The sequence below is a fragment of the Halichoerus grypus genome, chromosome 10 (assembly GCF_964656455.1).
Source record: "Halichoerus grypus chromosome 10, mHalGry1.hap1.1, whole genome shotgun sequence".
Taxonomy (NCBI): Eukaryota; Metazoa; Chordata; class Mammalia; order Carnivora; family Phocidae; genus Halichoerus; species Halichoerus grypus.
Window position 1 is genome coordinate 19,528,795 of NC_135721.1, and position 20,354 is coordinate 19,549,148.

General features: G+C 47.5%; 1 protein-coding gene across 3 annotated transcripts in view; it reads left to right on the plus strand.

Moving 5' to 3' along the window:
• EFR3B (EFR3 homolog B) overlaps window positions 1-20,354 on the plus strand; it is an 87,662-nt gene that overhangs the window by 38,183 nt on the left and 29,125 nt on the right. For all 3 annotated transcript variants that reach the window (XM_078056054.1, XM_078056055.1, XM_078056053.1), the window contains exon 4: window positions 6,167-6,317. In XM_078056054.1, the coding sequence (XP_077912180.1) occupies window positions 6,167-6,317 (151 nt within the window). The remainder of the gene's footprint in view (window positions 1-6,166; window positions 6,318-20,354) is intronic.

Sequence of the window (20,354 nt, forward strand, 5' to 3'; positions counted from 1 at the left end):
CCTGGTGAGGAAGCCAGAGAGAGCACTGGAGTGAAAAGGTTTGCATTGTGCTGATAAGGTGTAGACCTCCCACCTCTGCAGGACCCACCCGCGAATCTGAAATCAAGCCACCCCTAGGAGTAACAGCAAGACTGGAAACAATACCTTTCTATCATCATTTTATAAAATAAAATTAAGTTACATCTCGATGAAGAGGGTACAAATATACCGTACGTGCTGATTATATAAATCGCCTTGACATATTGTAAAGCATGCTCAAGCAAGTAAAAATGACTTCATCCTAGATTGAACCTAAAACTAATATGCTAGCAATAACATTAAACATTTAATACTAATTTTATCTGTCCTCTCTGCAGTGATGGGTCTCTCGATAAAAATGTCCTATAGCTAACAGAGCCAATTAGGATCATTCCACTGCCCTTAGAACTGCAATTCAAAATTGGTATCATTCTGTTAAAAATAGTCCTCGCAGCATCTAAGTATTTAAAGCCTTGAAGGCCTCACTGGAAGCTTTAATCATAAACATTTGGAGAAGAAAAGTCTGTTAGATCTGATCTCCTATTCTCTCTCCTTGCCCGCCCCATCTTGCCCTGCGCAGTGCTATGCACATCATTATGATCTTCCTTGTCATTAGTAAGTTCCTGATGGCAGCTTTGGAAGTGCAAAATATTCGCATGCAGACAAGTCTGAGGGGCTGTGTCTCCCTGTCATCATGCAGGTGTCTGTATTTACGGTTTGATTATATGGACGTGAACTTGGGGGTTGGCCTTTATCTGTGTTTAGCATCAGGGATGATAACCAAATGTGGACAGAGAGAGGCTAAGGTGTGAATTCCGAGGTACTGTTCATTGACACGAACTATGTTGGGCAGAGATGTGCGAAGCAGCAAAAAGTGAGATTTCCTCCTATTTTTCTCCTTCTTTGTACATTTTCCTTCCAGTTCAGCCCAACTGCTAGAACACCTTAGACACTGGGGAGCAAGGGGGTTACTGAGAGTGCTTCGCGAGACTCAGGGTCGGTTGGCAGTGACCATGGAGCTCTGACCACATACAGAGTGCTGGATTGGATTCTGTCAGGTTCCCCAGTGCCTGGAGCCCTGGAGGGTAGAGGTGCCCAAGCCAAAGAAGGATGGGCTACTCCTTGAGGAGCGTGGCCCCGGAGCTGATTTGGCAGGACTCCTAAGAGACACACATTTCCCAGAAGGAGCCTGAACATGGTTGGAGGATGGTGCTGAACCTGCAGGCAGAGATACTGCAGATTCCTACTAGAAAAGGAGGTTCATTCTTCCCCTCCCTCGGCTGAGGTCAGCCCCTACTTCTGAGTTCCCAGAAGTTTCTGTCCAGTAGTGGGGCTGACCAAGTACATTCCAACTGCCTAGAATAAGAGGTTCTTTGTTAAGGCGACTGACCTTTGAGTGATTCTTGGGCAGTGACTGGGCTTGCTAAAGCTGTCCCCGCTCTCCAGCCTGCTGGTCTTCATCTCTGACTTAGCCTTTCCTCTCCAACCTGCCCTGTTCCCAAGCTCTATACACCTGCTCCTCCTTCCCTGGAGCCCAGGGCCTCTTGACTGAGCACAAGGTGTTCAAGCAGAACCAGCTGCCTATTCTAGACTTCAATAGGAGACACTTCTTGCCTCATTCCCTGTGTATTTTCCTCAGTTGTTATAACTCTCCTCCTGCCTTGGCCATTGTCCCTGAGCTCCTGTTGTTATCACCTGTCAGGTGTCCTCTCCTGGTGTCGGTTGCTGCCTGTGAACCTGATTCTATCCCACATTCCTTGGGTTCTGCCTTCCTCACCTGCTGGGAACCCCTATGAGGACATCCAACCCTTGGTTGTCACCTGCTGCTGTCGTCTGTACCTGCTCTTGCCCTTCCCCCTCATCCTGCTCCTAGTACTCAGGCCAGCTCAGTTTCCCAGACCTATTACTACACTGGACTCCTCCAGGACACGGAGCCCAGATCAGATTTCTGCTGAGACCAACCCGTCTGGCCCTGGTCCTGTTGAGCAGCCATCATCCTGAGAAGCCCACACTCTATTCTCCTTGAGAGTATGGGCCCAACTACAGGACCTACCCGGGAAGGTTATGGTAAGGTCGGACCAACACGGAGAGCGTCTAACCTTCTAGGATACTTGGAAAAATTCAAGTTCATAATTACAGTCCTTCCATCCTTAGTATTGGGACCCAACATGGGGAAGAAAGAATAGCATATTCAAAGAAGTAGGCCTTAAACTTCTTGACTTTTCAGGGTCTCTTTCTACCATAATTTTCACTTCCCATCAAAATTTCCACTCCTGGTTAGTAGCCAATTGCTTTTTATTTTATTTTTTTATTCATTCAGTCATTTTGTTAGCAAAAGACGGTTTTTCCTTATTAGGATTTTTGGGGATTTTTTTTTTTACAGGAAAAGGAAAAAGCAGCGATCTAAACTCTGGAATTTGGGAAGCCTTCTAGTTTCTTCTCTTGCCAGACCCCACCCCACCTCTTCCTTTCCCTCATTTAAACTCTGTGAACTAAGGTTGAAGCCCTTCATACATAAGATGCTGGGGATGATTCATGAGAGAAGAGAATCCTACTCTGCCTGCCCCCATTACCCACCCGCCGTGTTTGGTTGCCCGAATGTGGCCCGGTTTGTGTGCAAGGAAAGTGTGTCTCCTTTGGAAGGGCCCCAGCCAGGCTGCCCCCCAAGCAGTCCAGGTTTCCTGGACTGTGACGCTGATGGCCTCTGAAGAGCAAGGCCAGCACCACCCCCCACTCATCCCCACCCCCACCCCAGCAGGGACTGGGGGGCCTCCTGTTTGCTCCAGGAGTCAGAGACCCAAGGCTGGCTTTGTATTTGAAAAACATTCTATAGATAAAAGCATGACTTGATCCCTTTGTAAACATGCCCAGAGATGACTATTTAATAGTGCTTAATAATATTAAGTAATAATTTAATAATAGTGGACTCAGTTCACCAAACATTTTTTAAAAATGGATAGGAAGGGGCGCCTTGGTGGCTCAGTCGTTAAGCGTCTGCCTTCGGCTCAGGTCATGATCCCAGGGTCCTGGGATCGAGCCCTGCATCGGCCTCCCTGCTCTGCAGGAAGCCTGCTTTCCCTCTCCCACTCCCCCTGCTTGTGTTCCTGCTCTCACTCTCTCTCTCTCTGTCAAATAAACAAATAAAATCTTTAAAAAAATAAAAATAAAAATGGATAGGAAAATTTCAGAGCAGGGAGGCTGTTTTTCTTATGATTGCTCAGTAAAAAAGTTAGCCCAAGGGTACCTAAGAAATGGTATCTGATGTCTTTAAAAAAAGAACATTGAGGGGACGCCATGACTGCTGTTACTTTGTAGGTTTGGATTTGCAAAGCTGGCTCAGGTGTGAGGCGGTTTGGACACACAATGCCTGAGACCCAACAGCTGCCCCAGGAGGCATCGTGCAGCCTTGTCTTGTGGCCTCGTGGTACCTCCAGAAATCACCTTGTAGTCATAGCTTTTATCTATTTCTTTTCATTTAACCAAACTTTGTTTTAAAAAAGAAGATAAAGCAACTAGCTAATCAAAGGCTTTTCAAATATCTGCCTACCATTCAAAGATGTTTATGACTGGGACGGAGGCATAAAGGAGAACAAATCCTTTAATTCATTCTTTATTATATGTCTGGCGTACGAACCTGGCTTTCTAGCATCAGGCAGCTTTCACACTTTAAAAGCTTGCGCTGACAGCTCTACCATAAGCTTTAAGACAGGTCTTTTGCTACTTGCTTTTGACTTGGAGGCATTAACCTGATTCCTCAGCACCTCTGTTAGGTTTGGGAGTTCTCTGCCCACTTGACCTGTCCTGCATTTCTGTGTATCAAGAAGGACTCTTCTAGTCCACATGGTTTGGCTTAACAAGTAGAAGGATCGACACCCCGGAATGGGCACGGGAGCGCACTCATGAGTCCGTGGAGTCTTGTGATGCTCTCCCCCTCACAGGATAGAATCCCTTCCAGCTCTTCTTCACCTTCCTATGAGGTCAGTCGCTGATTTGCTTTGGATTGCTCAGGATTCACTTTTATTTGCACCATTGGGTTTCCAAAGCGCTCCTAAGCCTGATTATTAGGTATCTGGGTTATTTGTGTAAAAATACCGTGGCTCCAGCCATATGGAAGGGGTTTTGTTCCAGCCTGGCGATGTGGGCTCTGCACCGTGAGGGTCGTCCAGGGACTTCCATGCCTGGGACTCCAGTTGTTACCACTCCTCAACCTCAGGAAGAGGGGAAGAGAGGACACGGAGGCCAATCCTGTCTTCTAAGCAAGTGACGCCAACGTTGTTCACCTCACTTTCCCTCATTCTAATGGCAACATTTTAGTCATGTGGCCTCAGCTAGCAGCAAGAGGGTCTGGGAACTGATCCCCGTGAGCAGCCACAAGTCCCCCTAAAATTCCAAATTACAAGGGAAAAGGAGGGAAAGAGATTCCAGGGGAGACGTCTAGCATTCTGCCTTAGAAACCTAACTCCCTAAAGAAAATTACAAAGATTTCAACTAGAATGACGTTGGACAGATTTGCAGCAGCTTCTTCATTAGAAGTTAAGCAATAACCTTTTCTAATGAACATCTACTCTGTTTTCTTTTTCTTTCTTTCTTTTTCTTTAGACAGAGAGTGGGGGTAGGGACAGAGGCAGAGGGAGAGAGAGAATCTTAAGCAGGCTGCCCGCACAGCACGGAGCCCAACGCGGGGCTCGATCTCACAACCCTGAGATCATGAGCTGAACTGAAATCAAGAGTCAGATGCTCAACTGACTGAGACATCCAGGCGCCCCTACTCTGTTTTCTTTAGTGTGCAAGTGCCTTGTAAGTGGGGCATGTACCCTTCTTGGTGTACCTCACCTGATCACATGCTCGTGTGGCCACCGTGGAACACATGTCGGGTTTGGGCTCAGACATGCACTCCTAATTCTCAGTAGGAATTTGATTTGTGGCATTTTTTCTTGGGATTCAAGAGAGGCATTGAAGAAGACAACCACCAGCCAGGATCATCAGGGGTTGTCCTGCGAGGCTAGTTTGGGAAGGATTGGGTATTTTTAGCATGGAGAAGAGAAGAGCAAGAAAAATGGGATTGCTCTTTTCAAGTGGTTGAAGGACAGGCAGGTAGAAGGTGTAGCCCTGTTTTTTACTGCTCCCTAAAGTAGAATTGTGAATAAAGGACAAAGTTATTAGGGTTTAGCTTAAAATATGAAGAAGTTTTTATTTAGTTGTCAAGAAATGGGATGAGCTGACCTATCTAGTATGCTCGTCATTGGGTGCTGCATATTTCTGGTTTCTGAAGGTATTCACTCAGGTTTTAGACTTTAGAAGGAATAAGTACTTAGGGCCTCAGAATCATCTTCATTAGGAAAAAATAATAATTTTATTCCGTGTTTATCTTATCCTCTGTGAGGTACAGATGCTTCCTAGGTATGGTATGTGTCACTTAAATATGGTAATACCATCAACCATATTGTGTGATGATCATAGGACTTCCAAGGTCTTCAAATGCAATACCTGCAGGTTTTATATTCCTTAACCTTTGCAGTTGATTGGTCCTCAGGCCCATCTCAGATTCTTCATAAACATTCTTCCTAAAGTTCTCTCTTTCTCCCCACTAGAGCCATCTCTCTCCTTCTTTGGAACTCTGTGGGAAGTCCTCCATGATTTTCTTGTGGTGTTTCTTATCTTCCCTTTACAGATATCCCTTTACAGACATCTTTACAGGAGATATCTGTGTTTTTATCTTGTCCATCTAACTCTAGGCTCCTTGAGTTGAAGGCCTTCTTCCTCCTTACACCCCTGCACTAAGACAGAGTATTTCCCCCATGGGTGCTCAACAAATACTTGAACTCAGATCGAGTAATTCTTTGATCTCACTGGGTTTGGGTTCAGAATTTGCTCTTCCGAGCATCAATCCTTTCTGCTTGTATCTACTCATGAGATGGTACACCTAGTCTGTCCTTATGTTCTTCATCTGTAGAATGAGTGGCTAGGGAGAGCTGGTCTCCAGGCTGGTTCCTGCTGATTCTTGGTGCTGGGCTGGAGTGGGCACTAGTTGGAATGGCTGTCCAGACATCACCCAGATGCTGGCCAGGTGGTCACTATGCTAATTGTCCCAGTCATGCAATGAGGGTGGAACGGGCGTGAGACCCAGTGACGGTATTGCTTTCCCCAGGTACGTGTGCATTGCCATGGAGGCCCTGGACCAATTGCTCATGGCCTGCCATTGCCAGAGCATCAACCTCTTCGTGGAGAGTTTCCTCAAGATGGTGGCCAAGCTGCTGGAGTCGGAGAAGCCCAACCTGCAGATCCTCGGCACCAACTCGGTAAGGAGCCACCTGGGGGCTGGGGAGTGGGGGCTGGGGAGGACGGGGGTGGGGGTGGGCGTGGAGGACGTCTGGGTCAGCCTTGCTATAATCCATTCTTATTTGGATTCTGACCCTAAGTATAACTCACCTCTTATCTTCGTGTCCATCTTTGCGTGAATAAAGGGCTATCTGGTTTTTTAACTTAAATAAATATATAACAAACAAAATAAATTTTAAAGATAAAATTCACCATAGTAAAGCATATGATTCAGTGGTTTTTTAATATATTCACAAGGTTGTGCAACCACCGCCACGATCTACCGTATTTATCTTTAGACTGGTGATCTTCAAACGTTTTTTAGTCATGGATTTTTTTTCCCCCTGAAATAATTTTAAGTGGGGCCCCAATGGATATAAAAATAGATGGAAAGGGAGCCATTCCTTTGAGGGCAGGGGGTGTCCTGTGCCCTCACAGCTTGGCCCCCGACTCCATGGGGCACACTTTGAAAGCTGTCCAGCTAGTGCTTCTCTCAAAGAACCACAGGACAGAGGCATCAGATAAGTGGAAAGATCACGGGGAAGCAGGAAACGGGGCTTCTGGCTTAGTTCTGCCCTTGCCCCGCCGGCTGACCTTGAGTGGGCTATCCTTTATGGACCTGTCTTTCCATCCATACAGGGAGCCAACTGAACTTGCTCCAAGCTCTGTAATGCTGGTCTCCCTACAAGGCGCTGCTCTCACGAGAGGCTATGGTTTGGGGGGATGTCGAATGTGATGTGTCAAAAACTCCCTGCTTCATATTTATCTCTATATCCTCGAATATCCTGGTGGCTTTCTTCAACGTCTTGCCCTTGGTCCTCCTCCCTCCCCTTCGGGGCATACTTTCAGCTCCAGGCCTCTGAGCAGCTTGGTGTTAAAAGCCCTGAAAGGCATCTATTTAACGGACATCACAAAAGACAAGTCAAAGGTGTGTGCCCTCTTCACCTTCCCAGCTGGGCTTTTCTGAATTTTTATCGCACAGGTCACAACTGCTTTCCTGTTCTACCTGAGTTGATTTCCCCAGAAGAAGAGAGTCTTTAAATTTTAATTCTCAGGCCCGAAACTAGCAACTGTGGCTTTCCCTTTCCTCTCCCTGGAAACCAGCTGCCTTTGACAAATTACATGTACAGTAGCTGAGGGTGAAGTCTTTTGTCAGGTTGCCCCAGCAACAGCTTTCGATTCTGTTTCATTTGTCCTGTTTAAGATAACTATAGTCTAGGAGAGAACATCTGAATGGAAAATAAGCCAGTCATCATGCATCCAGAGGGCCTCTCCCCATGGGGAACGCAAAAGCAGGTGGCTGCCAGAACTGCCTTTCCCCACAGCCAGACCAGGCCCAGGATAGGTGTTTTGTTCACTGCAGCCTTGCAAATTCCTAGATTCCCCATCACAGCAAATCACTGCCTCAGCACGGAGTGAGTCAGCTCATGATTCCTGTGCTGCACACCATGAAGGTTATATAAGGACAGGCGATTCTGAGTAAGTGAAGTCACATAATTACAATAGATTCAAAGTCCAGCTTCGGAGGCAGCTTTTGCTAGTGGTACCCCTCATCCAGATGCTCTTTCCAGCTCTCAAAGCCTGGGGCTTCCACAAACCTCCGAGAGAATGCTGTTCTTTTGCTCCTCATCATCTTAGAACTGCCAGCCTGCTAGCACTTGATGTGGTCCTAGAGAGTCTAGCCTAGGAGTTTCAACTGGTTTTCATGGGGCTTCGAGGTCTCGTGGGGGCAAAGGAGGACCTGGGAGGAGGACTAGAAGGATCCTGTACGGAAGTTTGCAACCTTTCGTTTGGATAAAGGGTTTTGCTGCTAGGAAATTAACAGGAAGACATGGAAAGAGGGGGAAAGAGAAAGAAAGAGAAAAGGAAGCTTCCCATGTGATGCTAGCAGCAGATTTGGGGACCCCTGACACACTGCAAGCCTTAAACCTGTGCAGGGCTCCTCTCTTCCTCCCTTCCTTCCTTTCTTCCTTTCTTCATCCCTAATAGATGTTCATCCAGCTTGTACTTGATCACCACAAGGATGACGTGTTGAGACTTGTCACAAAATCCAAATTTACTAATACCACTCCTGCATGTTGCATGCAGTAAAGTGTGATTTTTTAAAATCTAAGCGATGCTTTCAAGCCCTTAATGAGAATATCGGAGTTTTGGAGGATGATGAGTGGTCAGGAAAATCTGGAGAAGATGAGGAGCCAGGGCCAGCTAAGCTCAGTTTACTTGTTTGGGTATTTGCATTTGTGTTCCTGCCTTATTGCCTGATGGGTCCAAATGTGTATCTCAGAGACAGTGAAGTGAGTATGTGTCCTGACCTTTTGAGATCACTCACTGATGATAAACTGAAAACATTAAATCTGAAAATGCCGAGGTCCCCTATGTGACCAATCCAGTGTATTTACCTAATGTATACAAATAGTAAACTCTTAAGAAGATTCATGGACTACAGTTTGCACTTTTGTCCCTGCATCACAACGTATACAAAAATGAACTAAAAATAGACAAAGACCTAAATATAAGAGCTGAAACTATAGAACTCTTAAAAGAAACTATAGGATTATGTGTTCATGATCTAGGATTTGGCAATGGATTCTTAGGTACAACATCAAAGGCAGAAACAACAAAAGAAAAAATAGACAAGTGGACTTCATCAAATTAAAAACTTCTGCGCATCCAATGACACTACAGAGAAAAGTGAAAGGCAACCACAGAACAGGAGAAGATATTTACAAATCATATATCTGATAAGGGTCCAACAAGCAGAATGTATGAGAAGTTCTTACAACTCAACAACAGAAAGACAACCCAATTAAAAAATGGTTCAGGATTTGAATAGACATTTCTCCAAAGGAGATCCACAGATGGCCAAGATGCATATGAAAAGATGCTCAACAGGGGCGCCTGGGTGGCTCAGTCGTTAAACGTCTGCCTTTGGCTCAGGTCATGATCCCAGGGTTCTGGGATCGAGCCCCACATCAGGCTCCCTGCTCAGCAGGAGGCCTGCTTCTCCCTCTCCCACTCCCCCTGCTTGTGTTCCTTCTCTCTGTGTCTCTCTCTGTCAAATAAATAAATAAAATCTTTAAAAAAAAAAAAAAATAAAAGATGCTCAACATCACTAATCATTAGGGAAATACAAGCCCGAATCACAGTGAGATACCAACTCACAGCCACTAGGATGACCATTAAAAAAAAAAAAAAAAAAGTAAAAATGACAAGTGTTGGCAAGAATGTGTAGAAATTGAAACCCTCATACATTGCTAGTGAAAAGTACAATGGTGTAGGTACTGTGGAAAACAGTTAAGCGGTTCCTCAAAGTTAAACAGATAGAATTACCAGATGACTCAGCAATTCTTCCTAGTGACATACCCCCAAAGAACTGAAAACAGGTACTCAAACAAATACTTGGACACAAATGGTCATGGAAACATATCTGCCACAGCCAAAAGATGGAAACAACCCAAAGGATCACGTAGCATGTGATTCCATTTAGATGAGATGTCCAGTCTCTGTAAATCCACAGATGCAGGAAGCAGCGTAGTGGTTGCCCAGGGCTGGGGAAGCGGGGAGAGGGGGTGACTGCTTAGTGGGTACTGGGGTTCCTTTGAGGATGATGAAGTGCTTTCGCTACAAAATGTGAACGTATTAAACGCCGCTGAATTGTGCACTTTAAGAGGGTTAACTTTAGGTTTTGTGAATTTTCCCTGAATTTTTTAAAACCACACTTTCAGGAGCGCCTGGGTGGCTTAGTTGGTTAAGCGTCTGCCTTTGGCTCAGTTCATGATCCCGGGGTCCTGGGATTGAGTCCCTAGAGCCCCTAGTCGGACTCCCTGCTCAGTGGGGAGTCTGCTTCTCCCTCTGCCTCTGCCCCTCCCCCTGCTTGTGCTTTCTCTCCATCACTCTCTCTTTCTCAAATAAATAAAAATAAAAATAAAACCGCACTTTCAGCTCTAAGCAGCCCAAGGTCGATGGCAGAGGTGCTTGTGTTTTCGCTGAACCACCGCCTTAGGTCAGGCTCTCGGTGGCGCTGCAGGGAAGGGCTGCTTCCTTCCTGGCGCTGGACCGATGCAGGAGCCCAGAGCCCTCTCCCTCCAGGGAAACAGATTTCCCGCTGGGACTTGTCTGTGTCCCGTCCTTCCCGTCTTGCCCTCCCACCGGTCCCCTCCAGACCTCACCTCCAGGATGCCCTCCTTTCTCTCCCAGGTTCGGCTGCCACGGGTGCTCCCTTTCTTTGACTCCCTCCTGGACCCTGTGCGAGCCATCGCCCTCCACCTGCCCTTGCCTCCCTGTCCCTTGGCCACACTGCCCTCCCCACCCGAATGGCCTGGTTCAGGGAAGTGCCTCCCAAAACCACAAGACATGCGGGTTGGGGACTCTGCAGATAGATGCTGCACAATTTTATTTGGGCTTTCAGGGTGGCTCCTTAGTCCACATTTTTGGCCACCGCCCTTACTTACCTTCTCCGTGGTCTCTACAAACCTTCCTTTTTTCTCCTCAAATTCCCTCCCATATTGGCTTCCTCGGTGTCAGAGGCAGCTTTGCCTTCTTCTGTCCCTGAGGAAATAGGTGGGGTTCCCTCAACTTCCCGTGTCCACCTTCCTCCCCAGAAGAGTCCCATCTGGTCAGGGGCCTTCCTCCATCCATTCTCTCTCTCCTCCAGGTTCTTTATCCTTCCCCTTCTCTGGTTCCTTCCCTCAGTCGACATGCAAGTTCCTGTCTCTTCCAGTGTCAATATAAACAAAGTCAGTAAACAAACTCACAAGAAAAAACAGTACATTCTACATAACTGCAAAATACCTTTAGCTCACCTGACAAAATGAACAATCATTCCCTGATGTTTTTTTAACAGTTAGTGCAAATCCAAATTTCCCTAATAGTCCCCAAATTGTCTTTTATTGCTATCGGTCAAATCCTCCAAATTCAGTAAAGATGATGCACTCACGTGGTCTTCTGTGGCTCTTTGCCTGTCCCCAGCCCTCTCCTGCCCAGCTTTGCTTTTCACGACACTGACTTTTTGGAGAGACCAGGTTAGTTGCTCTGTGGAAGGCCGCACATTCTGGGTTTGTCTGGTTACTTGCTTACGGCACTGCTTCTTTTGATCTGCTGCCTGGAACTCCTGCAAACCAGAATAATAACAGGAACACAAATGTCTGGGGTCTCACTTTTTTATGGATGCCATCCCAGGTTAAGGTGGTGTCAGCCAGTTCTTTCCATTTTAAAAGTACATTTTGGGGGCGCCTGGGTGGCTCAGTCATTAAGCGTCTGCCTTCGGCTCAGGTCATGATCCCAGGGTCCTGGGATCGAGCCCCGCATCGGGCTCCCCGCTCCACGGGAAGCCTGTTTCTCCCTCTTCCTCTCCCCCTGCTTGTGATCCTGTTCTCACTGTGTCTCTCTCTGTCAAATAAATAAATAATATCTTCAAAAAAAAAAAAAAGTACATTTTGTCTTTGCCAGTAGAAATCTATGGAAACCAGGCGAGTAACCCACTCCCCACTCATCTTTCAGCTGACATTTTACCTTTGATAGCACTTCTCCCTGTTGACTGCATCTTCTTCAGCCTCCCCTGACTTCCCTGGCCTCGTCACCCCAGCTCTTCCCACCTGGTTCATCCTTCTTAGCTCCTGTGGTTGACTGAGTAATGGTCCCCCAAGAATGTCCACGTTCTAATCCCTGGAACCCGGGAACGCTACCTGAAATGACAAAAGGGACTTGCAGATATGATCAGGTTGAGGATCTTGGGATGGAGAGGTTCTCCTGGATTCTCCAGGTGGGTCCGATGGTTATAGGCGGGAGACAGGTGGGTCAGAGTCAGACAGAAGGTGAATGATGATGGAAGCAGAGGGAAAGAGAGAAAGACTTGAAATGCTACTCTGCTGGCCTGAAGGTGGAGGAAGGGGGCCATGGGCCAAAGGATGTAGGTGGCTTCTGGAAGCTAAAAAGGCAAAGAAATGCTCCCCTGAAGCCTCCAGAATGCACACAGCCTTGCAGACCCATTTTAGATTTCTGATCTCCAGAACCACTGATAATAAATGTGTGTTGCTTTACGCCACTAAATTGTGGTAATTTATTACAGCAGCAATCGGAAATGAACAGTTTCCTGCAATGATTCCCTTCCTCTGTGCGCCCCTGAAATGTCTGTGGTCTCCACGGTTGATGCCTCATCTTCTCATTCTGTATGCTCCCCCTGGACAATTCATCAGCTCTTGCGGTTTTGACTGTCATCTGTAGGCTGGAAATGCTCCCCCATCCAACACCAGGGCAGAAACCACTGCTAGAAACCCATGAGCTAGATAGAAGTGGGCTCCTTGGAGGTGGATCAAGTCAGAGTTATGAGGTCAGCTGCATGGTGCACAGCTTAGGTCACAGTGTGGGGGTCAGCACGGGCAAACCACGGGGATTCTAGAACAGAGGCAGCTCGTACTTCCCTGGGACTGTGTTGACCAGGCCAGCACGTGGCGCTGCTCGGGGCTGGAGGGATCACTTTCTTGGGCAGCAAGGGCCAGGCTTTCCCAAGAGACCTTAAAAACGCGTCGGTTTTGCAAAGAATCTTGAAAAGGAGACGGCATTATGTGGGTAGACAGGAGAAGATGTCCTAGGTCTAGGGAATGACCGTGCCTCGGCTGGCGTTGGCAGGACCTGATCACATCACAGTGGAACTGGTTCTCTGGCTTTCGTGAAAAGCGCTCCCGGAAGCTGTTATCAACAAGAGGCAGCTGGAGGACCGGGCAGGGGGTGTGACAGCCAAACCCATGCGATGTACAGGATCTGCTTCCCAGCCAGGATTTGTCTCAGTGAAGCTGAGAAGCTGCTCCCGTTTCTCCTGGTGGAGGCGAACACAGCGAGGCAGGCTGCAGTCCTAGGCCCAGGGGAGAGCTGGGTTCTGTCTGTGCCCAGCATTTTAGACCGCGGTTCTGTCCTTGACGGCAGGAAGCCATGCGGCTCAGAAGGCTCCTCTGTACAGAAGGGAAAGGTTAACTTCTGCGTGGAGACACTCAGCTGGCACAGAAGTGAGGCCAGCCAGCTCAGCTTCCATTTTCCACACCAGGGGAGAGCTGTTTTTACAATGTCAATATTTGGAGATTGCTTTCCCTTTATTAACTCAGGCCCTTAGGAACCCTCGGTATTCACATCACTGCGGCTCCCGCCTGCCCGTGCCAAGGAGGGTCGGTGATCTGCCCCAGCAAGCCTGGCACCCTTTGTTGTGTATAAAGAGCTGAAACTTTGATCTTGAAAGGGTGGCCCTAGCAGTGCCTGAGGCCTTTGAAGTGTCACATGTTCAGAATCTTCAATTTGGGGGCGCCTGGGGGGCTCAGTCGGTTGAGTGTCTGCCTTCAGCTCCGATCGGTTGTGATCAAGCCCCGTGTGGGGCTCCTTGCTCAGCAGGGGAGTCTCCTTCTCCTTCTCCCTCTGCCCCTCCTCCCCCTGCTCATGCTCTCTCTCTCTCTCACTCGCTCCCTCACTCTCAAATAAATAAATCTTAAAAAAAAAAAAAAGTATCTTCAGTTTGTTGCTATGGAGACCTTCCTCATCATTACTATATCTTAAAAAAATAAAACCAAAAATAAACCCAGCTTTATTATTTCACAATCTTATTCACTAGGCAAGTAGCATTTTAACAAAAGCCATTTGTAAGGTATGAATTAGCAATAATGGGAGCAAAGCAGACAGGAAGTCCCTGCTGTATCATGCATTTTAAAAGATAGTGACCAGCCACACAGGTAAATGGACCCAGTGAGAATCCAGGGAGTGTTCGTAGCAAGCCAAAAATGCTCTGGGAGGGGAAATGAGGCTGCAACTGTCAATTGGGATGGGCTATTCATACCAAGCTGCTGAGACAACTGCCTTTATTAGCCCCATTTTACAGATGGGGTAACCGAGGCACAAGAAACTTTAGTAACTTGCTGCAGACAAGCTTTGTAAGTGGAGGCGGAGGGACTCAGCAATGCAGTCTGGCTCCAGACCCCTTCTATAACCGTAGCCCTCTACTGTCTCTCATAAGAGGAATGGAGGCTTTCCTCACATGAAACCCTAGTGTTCCAACCCCATGTCTGCCAGGTCTTGGTGGACTTCCTCAGTGGGTGTGGGGCCTTGACCAGGTTCCCCATGAAGCACCCCAATTTGACCCTCTGAACCACGATTACCAAAGGTTCCTGTCAGCCTCTAGAAGCCTCAGGAGCAGCTTGGGGTGGGCTCTCTAGGAGGTGTCCCTTGGGGACTCCACAGGTCAACACTCCCTGACCAGGCCATTGGGGCTGGCGTGTCTGAGCAGTTATACTTTCAGACTCGAGGGAGGGAAGCTCCTTCTATCAAGCTATCACACCAAGGGTTCCTAGGGACGCTCAGATACCCTGGTAACAAAAAGTTACTGTTTTACATGACCCATAATGTAATAAACAGGGCACATACCCTCTGTATGGGAGGTTCAGGATGGGCAGCAAGTGCAGTCTCATCACCAGACCTCCTAACAGAGCAAGAGTCCTGGCGAACATGGGAATGGAATGGTTGGCAGCTGTGGCCCACCCCCCTCCCAGGCCGTTTGGGGCCCCAGAGATGGAGCCAAGGCCCAGTCACCTATCCAACCCTTGGTTTAACCCCGAACCACTTTAGTTCAAAGGAGGTGGTCTTCAAAGGAGATGGCCATCTATCCGGCCTTGCTGACCTCCATTACCAACATTTTGCCAGCATCCTGCATAAGCGGTCTCCTTCCCAGCCTGACTGGGAACCTTTCCAGAGCTACTGGTCCAGCTTGCCAGTAAAGGGACAAAGGACATAGGGTCTATAGACCCACTGCCCCAGAACCTCCAGGCTGGAAGTTGCCTAGGGGATGGCTCTTCAGAATGCAGATACCTGGGCCCTACTCCCCAGATAGTTGTGTTCACCAGTCCTGGGGTGGCTCAGAAGTCTGCATTTTCCACAAGCTCCCCAGGTCATTCCAATGCACGTTAAAATTTTTTAAAAAACCACTGGTAGAGGGCAAAGAGCATGAGAGTATCAGAATTCCCAAGTTTCAGGCCCACCTATCACAGCTGGTTGACCTGAAATAATTCACCTGTGCTCCCTTAGAGCCTCGGTGTCCTTATCTTCACAATGGGAGCAACACAGATCCTGCAAAACTCACTGGTTTGCCAAGAATTACATCAGATAACGCATGTTTTGGTAGGCTGAAAAATGCCCCCCCCCAAAAGATGTCCATGTGCCAATCCCTGGAACCTGTGAACATCACTTTGTATGGGGACAGGGTCTCTGCAGATATGAGTAAGCTAAGGATCATGAAATGGAGATGTTATCCCGGATTAGCCCCGTGGGCCTTAAGTGCAGTCACAAGGGTCTTATAAGAGAGAGAGAGGAAGGAGATTTGACACAGAGGAGAAAACAGTGTGAAGACAGAGGCAGAGGCGGGCGTGATGCAGCCCCAGGGAACTCAGAGGATGTGTGAGGTGCCACAGAAATACTGCAGGTGCCATAGAAATATTTAATGTTGTTACGACTTAGAATATAGGTGTTAGCCGCTGCTTTTGCGTATCACTCCCATCCACGTCCAGCAGTAAAGATGGGCTGGGCCTGGTGTGGCTCCACCTGATACAAATTCCTTTCTATAAATAGCTTTTTCTAGGGCCCAGCCTTTTGAATATTTTGACTTCCAAAAGAACAAAGTACGAGTTAAACCAAAGCAAACAAGCTTCACCACAACCATATTTGAAATGTGTTTTTCTGGTCAGGTGGGATGACAAAGTGCAATGAGCAGAGTCTTGGACATGTGAAGAACAGACCACAGGTTGTTGAGTGGTGTCTTGAATGTATTTGTACGCTGCCCCAGCAAGCACTCGTTCGATGACGGTGCGCTGCTGAATCCTTAGGACCCATAAAAAGTTTAAGCCTCGGGATGCCTGGGTGGCTCAGTCAGTTAAGCATCCAACTCCTGATTTCGGCTCAGGTCATGATCTCCTGGTCGTGGGATCGAGCCCCGCATCAGGCTCTGCACTGGGTGTAGAGCATGCTTAAGATTCTCTCTCTCCCTCTGCCCTTCCCCCACCTCTTAAAAAAAGTTTAAGCCTCCTAGAAATAAGAACCTTGCTAATATTAAAACTTGGATACACAGAGTTCCTGTTTTTCCAGGAACTTGGGGAGCTTTTCTTAATTATCTCTAATTTACTCACATTCCTAGGAGATGATGTACGCATTTTATTTATTTATTTATTTTTTTAAGATTTTATTTATTTATTTGACAGAGAGAGAGAGAGAGAGACAGCGAGAGAGGGAACACAAGCAGTGGGAGTGGGAGAGGGAGAAGCAGGCTTCTCGCCGAGCAGGGAGCCTGATGTGGGGCTCGATCCCAGGACCCTGGGATCATGACCTGAGTGGAAGGCAGATGCTTAACGACTGAGCCACCCAAGCGCCCCGATATGCGCATTTTAAAGAGAAGAAAGCGAATGTTCGGCCAATCTGTCCCTGGTCTTGCAGGGATGGCTGCTGGCTATCCCATAGTCCCACCCGCTTGCCCCTCGGTGCTGTGCTCTGTCCTTCCCTATTGCACTACATGACCTCAGCCCCTGAATGGTGCCTCGCGGGGTGTGGCCATCCCCCCCCCACCCCCCTGCCCTCTGCTGCGGTCCTCACTCCCACCCTCAGCCACCAGTTTGCCCGGGGGGGTGGGGGGGTGGGGGGGTGGCAAAAACTAGTTTCCCTCTCTCCACACCCCCAGGCATCACATTTGAGGTGGCTTGCCTGCACGGTCCACGCTGCCCACTTGGGCTCCTCCTCTATGATTGCCTGGCCAGGTCTGTGTTGGTGACATGAAAAGGTCAAGGGTCACGCTGCCTAGTCCTGGGGCTGATGGACCAGACCACAATTGGCCACCGTCACCATGGTCCCTGCAGCACTGTTTCCTGAGCTAGCCAGGCACTGTGCTAGTCACTCGGCATACGTCCCCGCGTTTAATCCTGGTGACCGCGCTGTGACATAGGTCCTAGTGTCCCTACTTCACCGATGAGGAGACAGTGGCTCGGAAGTTTCACAACTTGTCCACAGTCACACGGGGGATGAGAGGCAGAGTGAGGAGGTGGCCGTCCAACTGTGGCCCCGGCAGTGCGGGGGGGACCACTGTCTACTTACATGGAAGAATGCCCATGTCAAAAGCAAAATCTGAGAAGACTCAGACCTAAATTTCCAGGGAGGAAGAGTGCAGAAGAGTAAAAATCCAAGGACGCAGACAGTCACAGAAGAGAAGAATGAGGGCATTTTCCAGTGCAGTTAACAGCTGGGGCTGGCCCTGTGGGCACAGATTCAGAAGAAACTAGAGAAAGGCCACCCCTGGTTGTAGAAAAGGAATCCCCATGACTGTTTTCTATCCTGTGTTACCAGAGTGGCCGTCACAGAATTTTTGGTTTTTAAAAATTGATTGTAATCTTATTTCTAACCTTACAGCCGTGGGTACCAGTCAAAATATTCAGCAACCTGGACAGCACGGGTAATGGCCAGTCTTAACAACACTGGGCGTGAGCGAGTGCTCAGGCCGTGCCCCTGACCGGCGGTCGGGCCTGCTCATGGCTTCACTGCGTATAGAAGAAGAGGAAAGTCAAGGCTGAAAGTGCAGGAGTACTTGATGTCACATTGCACAGAGATCAGGCATCGGTTCAGAGAAGCGTCCGTGTCCGGAGAGGGGGGTGGTGCGCAGAGATGGGAGGCCAGGTTGTCGGTCAGTGACCGGCAGGGTTTCTCGAATGGGGACCATCCCGTCAGGTCTCCTGGGACTGACCGTACCTACAGGGTAAACCCCTGGGCCTCCTCCAGGAGTGACTCAGCATGTCTGGGGCTGGTGGTGCAAATCCGTGTAGTTACTGAGCCCTGTGGCTCTGTTGTCCCATAATCTCTCTCTCTTAGAGTCCTTCTAAGAAGAGATGAGGTGTGTAAAATGCTTAGGGTAGCACCCGACATGTATGAGCTTCCACACATCCCTCACTGCCACCCCCCAAACTCCCAAACCAGTGAACATGAGGTCTGGGCATATTCATCCTCCTGACATCCCTCTGAGTCTACACAGTCAGTATATGTTAGAGACAAAATCTTCGACTATTTCTCCTTCTTTATTATGGTCTCTTTTTTTCAGTCTTGTTTTAATAATTTTAAATGCATATTCTCTTGCATACACTCAGATTGTCTTATTTTAAGCTGCCTCATCATATGTGAAGTACATACAGTATAAAAAAAATTAAGGGGCACCTGGGTGGCTCAGTCTGCCTTCGGCTCGGTCATGATCTCAGGACCCTGAGATCGAGTCCCACATCGGGCTCCCTGCTCAGCGGGGAGCCTGCTTCTCCCTCTCCCACTCCCCCTGCCCCCAGCTCTTGTGCGCACGTGCTTGCGATCTCTCCCTGTCTCTCTCGAATAAATTGTTTTAATCTTTTTTAAAAAATTAAGACTCTTAGTGAATGATGACTGCAGTATTTATTTTACACGTGGGAAAACCAAACCATAAGAGAAGTTAAATGTCCCACTCAGAAGTCACACTGCCAATGAGAGGTAGATCTGTGGCATGTCCCCTTCGAGTAGATGGACATCCTGACACCCCAGGCTTCAGCCGTGGGGAGGGCAGTGCAGCCCGGGATCATCCTGTCAGTCAGTAAGAGCAGCAGTGAGCCCAAACTTCTCTTTAGCCTCCGTATCAGCCTACCTCTGTGTTCTAACCTTTGCAGGGCTTAAGAAGTTCACACAGCCGAAGGCTGACTTTATTGTTGTTTCTAGAATTCCTGAACTTATGTCTAATCAATGATCTTATGATCACACGGATTACCGCTTCGCCTCTTCTGCAGAACCCCATCAATAATGCAAGCAGTGTCCTTTGGATTTATTGCTAATATCAGAATATTCACTTCCAAATAGATCTATACATTTTAGATGTTAGAAAGAAGGATCTCCTCATCTGCTTTGTACGTAGAGATTCTATCAGTCAGCAGAAAATAAATGTATATCTATTAGTGAAAGAATAATTAATGATGTTGGTGGAAGCTGCTAATTGTCATCCAGAAAAAGTTAACAGATTTTGAGTAGTTAAATAGAGAAACAGATTGGCAATTGGTAATGAATATTATGAATGCATTAACTAGATAATTTTAGAAATAATAGCATATCCTTTTAGAACCAACAAATGTTTATAAAAATTAAATAACTACATGACAGAATAATGGAGAATAGATTTTATTATAAGGGTAATCTTTTGAGTTGTTTTCAGTACTAAATTTATAACATCAAGCAAAACAACCTATAAGAATTATACTTAATTTTTAGCAATTTAACTCTACTTAGTCCATGATTCTTGCTTCTCTGTGGGATTCCACTGAAATTAAGTCCCTATTTAGAATTGCAAATGTGCAGCCTGGTGGCAGAAGGAATCCAGCAGCTGATAATGCTGAGCCAGACTTAACAGAACTGAACCGGCAAACTTTAAAAAATGTGCTCAAATTTTAAACAATAGGGGCGCCTGGGTGGCTCAGTCGGTTAAGCTGGTTAAGCGTCTGCCTTCGGCTCAGGTCATGATCTAAGGGTCCTGGGATCGAACCCAGTGTCAGGCTCCCGCTAAGTGGGGAGTCTGCTTCTCCTTCTCCCTCTGTCCCTCCCCACCCCCGCTCCTGCTCTCTCTCTCTCTCAAATAAACAAATAAAATCTTTAAAAATAAATTAATGAATAATTTTAAACAATAAAATGGAATTAACATTTTTAAACTTTTTTTTTTTAGGATTTTATTTATTTCAGAGAGAGAATGAGAGAGAGAGAGCATGAGAGGGGGGAGGGTCAGAGGGAGAAGCAGACTCCCTGCTGGGCAGGGAGCCCGATGCGGGACTCGATCCCGGGACTCCAGGATCATGACCTGAGCCGAAGGCAGTCGCTTAACGAACTGAGCCACCCAGGCGCCCCTGGAATTACATTTTTAAATCAAATTTCAGATTTGTTCCTGTTTCCCAGAATTCATTCTAAAGTGTTGAGATACGGTTTGATGTTGACTTTGGCTGTTTCAGTGGATCTCTAAC